At 42.7% G+C, this 206-nt stretch overlaps 1 protein-coding gene across 1 annotated transcript in view; it reads left to right on the top strand.

Annotated features, from left to right (window-relative positions):
• The window catches only part of HOXC10 (homeobox C10), a 4,666-nt gene extending 4,474 nt beyond the window's left edge, over positions 1-192 (top strand). The window contains exon 2 of the mRNA XM_010162309.1: positions 2-192. Within this exon, the coding sequence (XP_010160611.1) occupies positions 2-192 (191 nt within the window). The remainder of the gene's footprint in view (position 1) is intronic.
• Positions 193-206: the final 14 nt, after the last annotated feature.

Genomic DNA, 206 nt, shown 5'->3' with positions numbered 1-206 from the left:
ACGCTGGAGCTGGAGAAGGAATTCTTGTTCAATATGTACTTGACCCGTGAGCGCCGCCTGGAGATTAGTAAGAGCATTAACCTGACAGACAGACAAGTCAAAATCTGGTTTCAAAACCGCAGGATGAAACTCAAGAAAATGAACAGAGAGAATCGAATCCGGGAACTGACTTCGAATTTTAATTTCACTTGAGTGATCACCAAAAC

The sequence above is a fragment of the Antrostomus carolinensis genome, unplaced genomic scaffold (assembly GCF_000700745.2).
Source record: "Antrostomus carolinensis isolate BGI_N321 unplaced genomic scaffold, ASM70074v2 scaffold26842, whole genome shotgun sequence".
Classification (NCBI taxonomy): domain Eukaryota; kingdom Metazoa; phylum Chordata; class Aves; order Caprimulgiformes; family Caprimulgidae; genus Antrostomus; species Antrostomus carolinensis.
The sequence above is the reverse complement of the archived record's forward strand: the minus strand, read 5'-3'. Positions and strand labels throughout refer to the sequence as shown.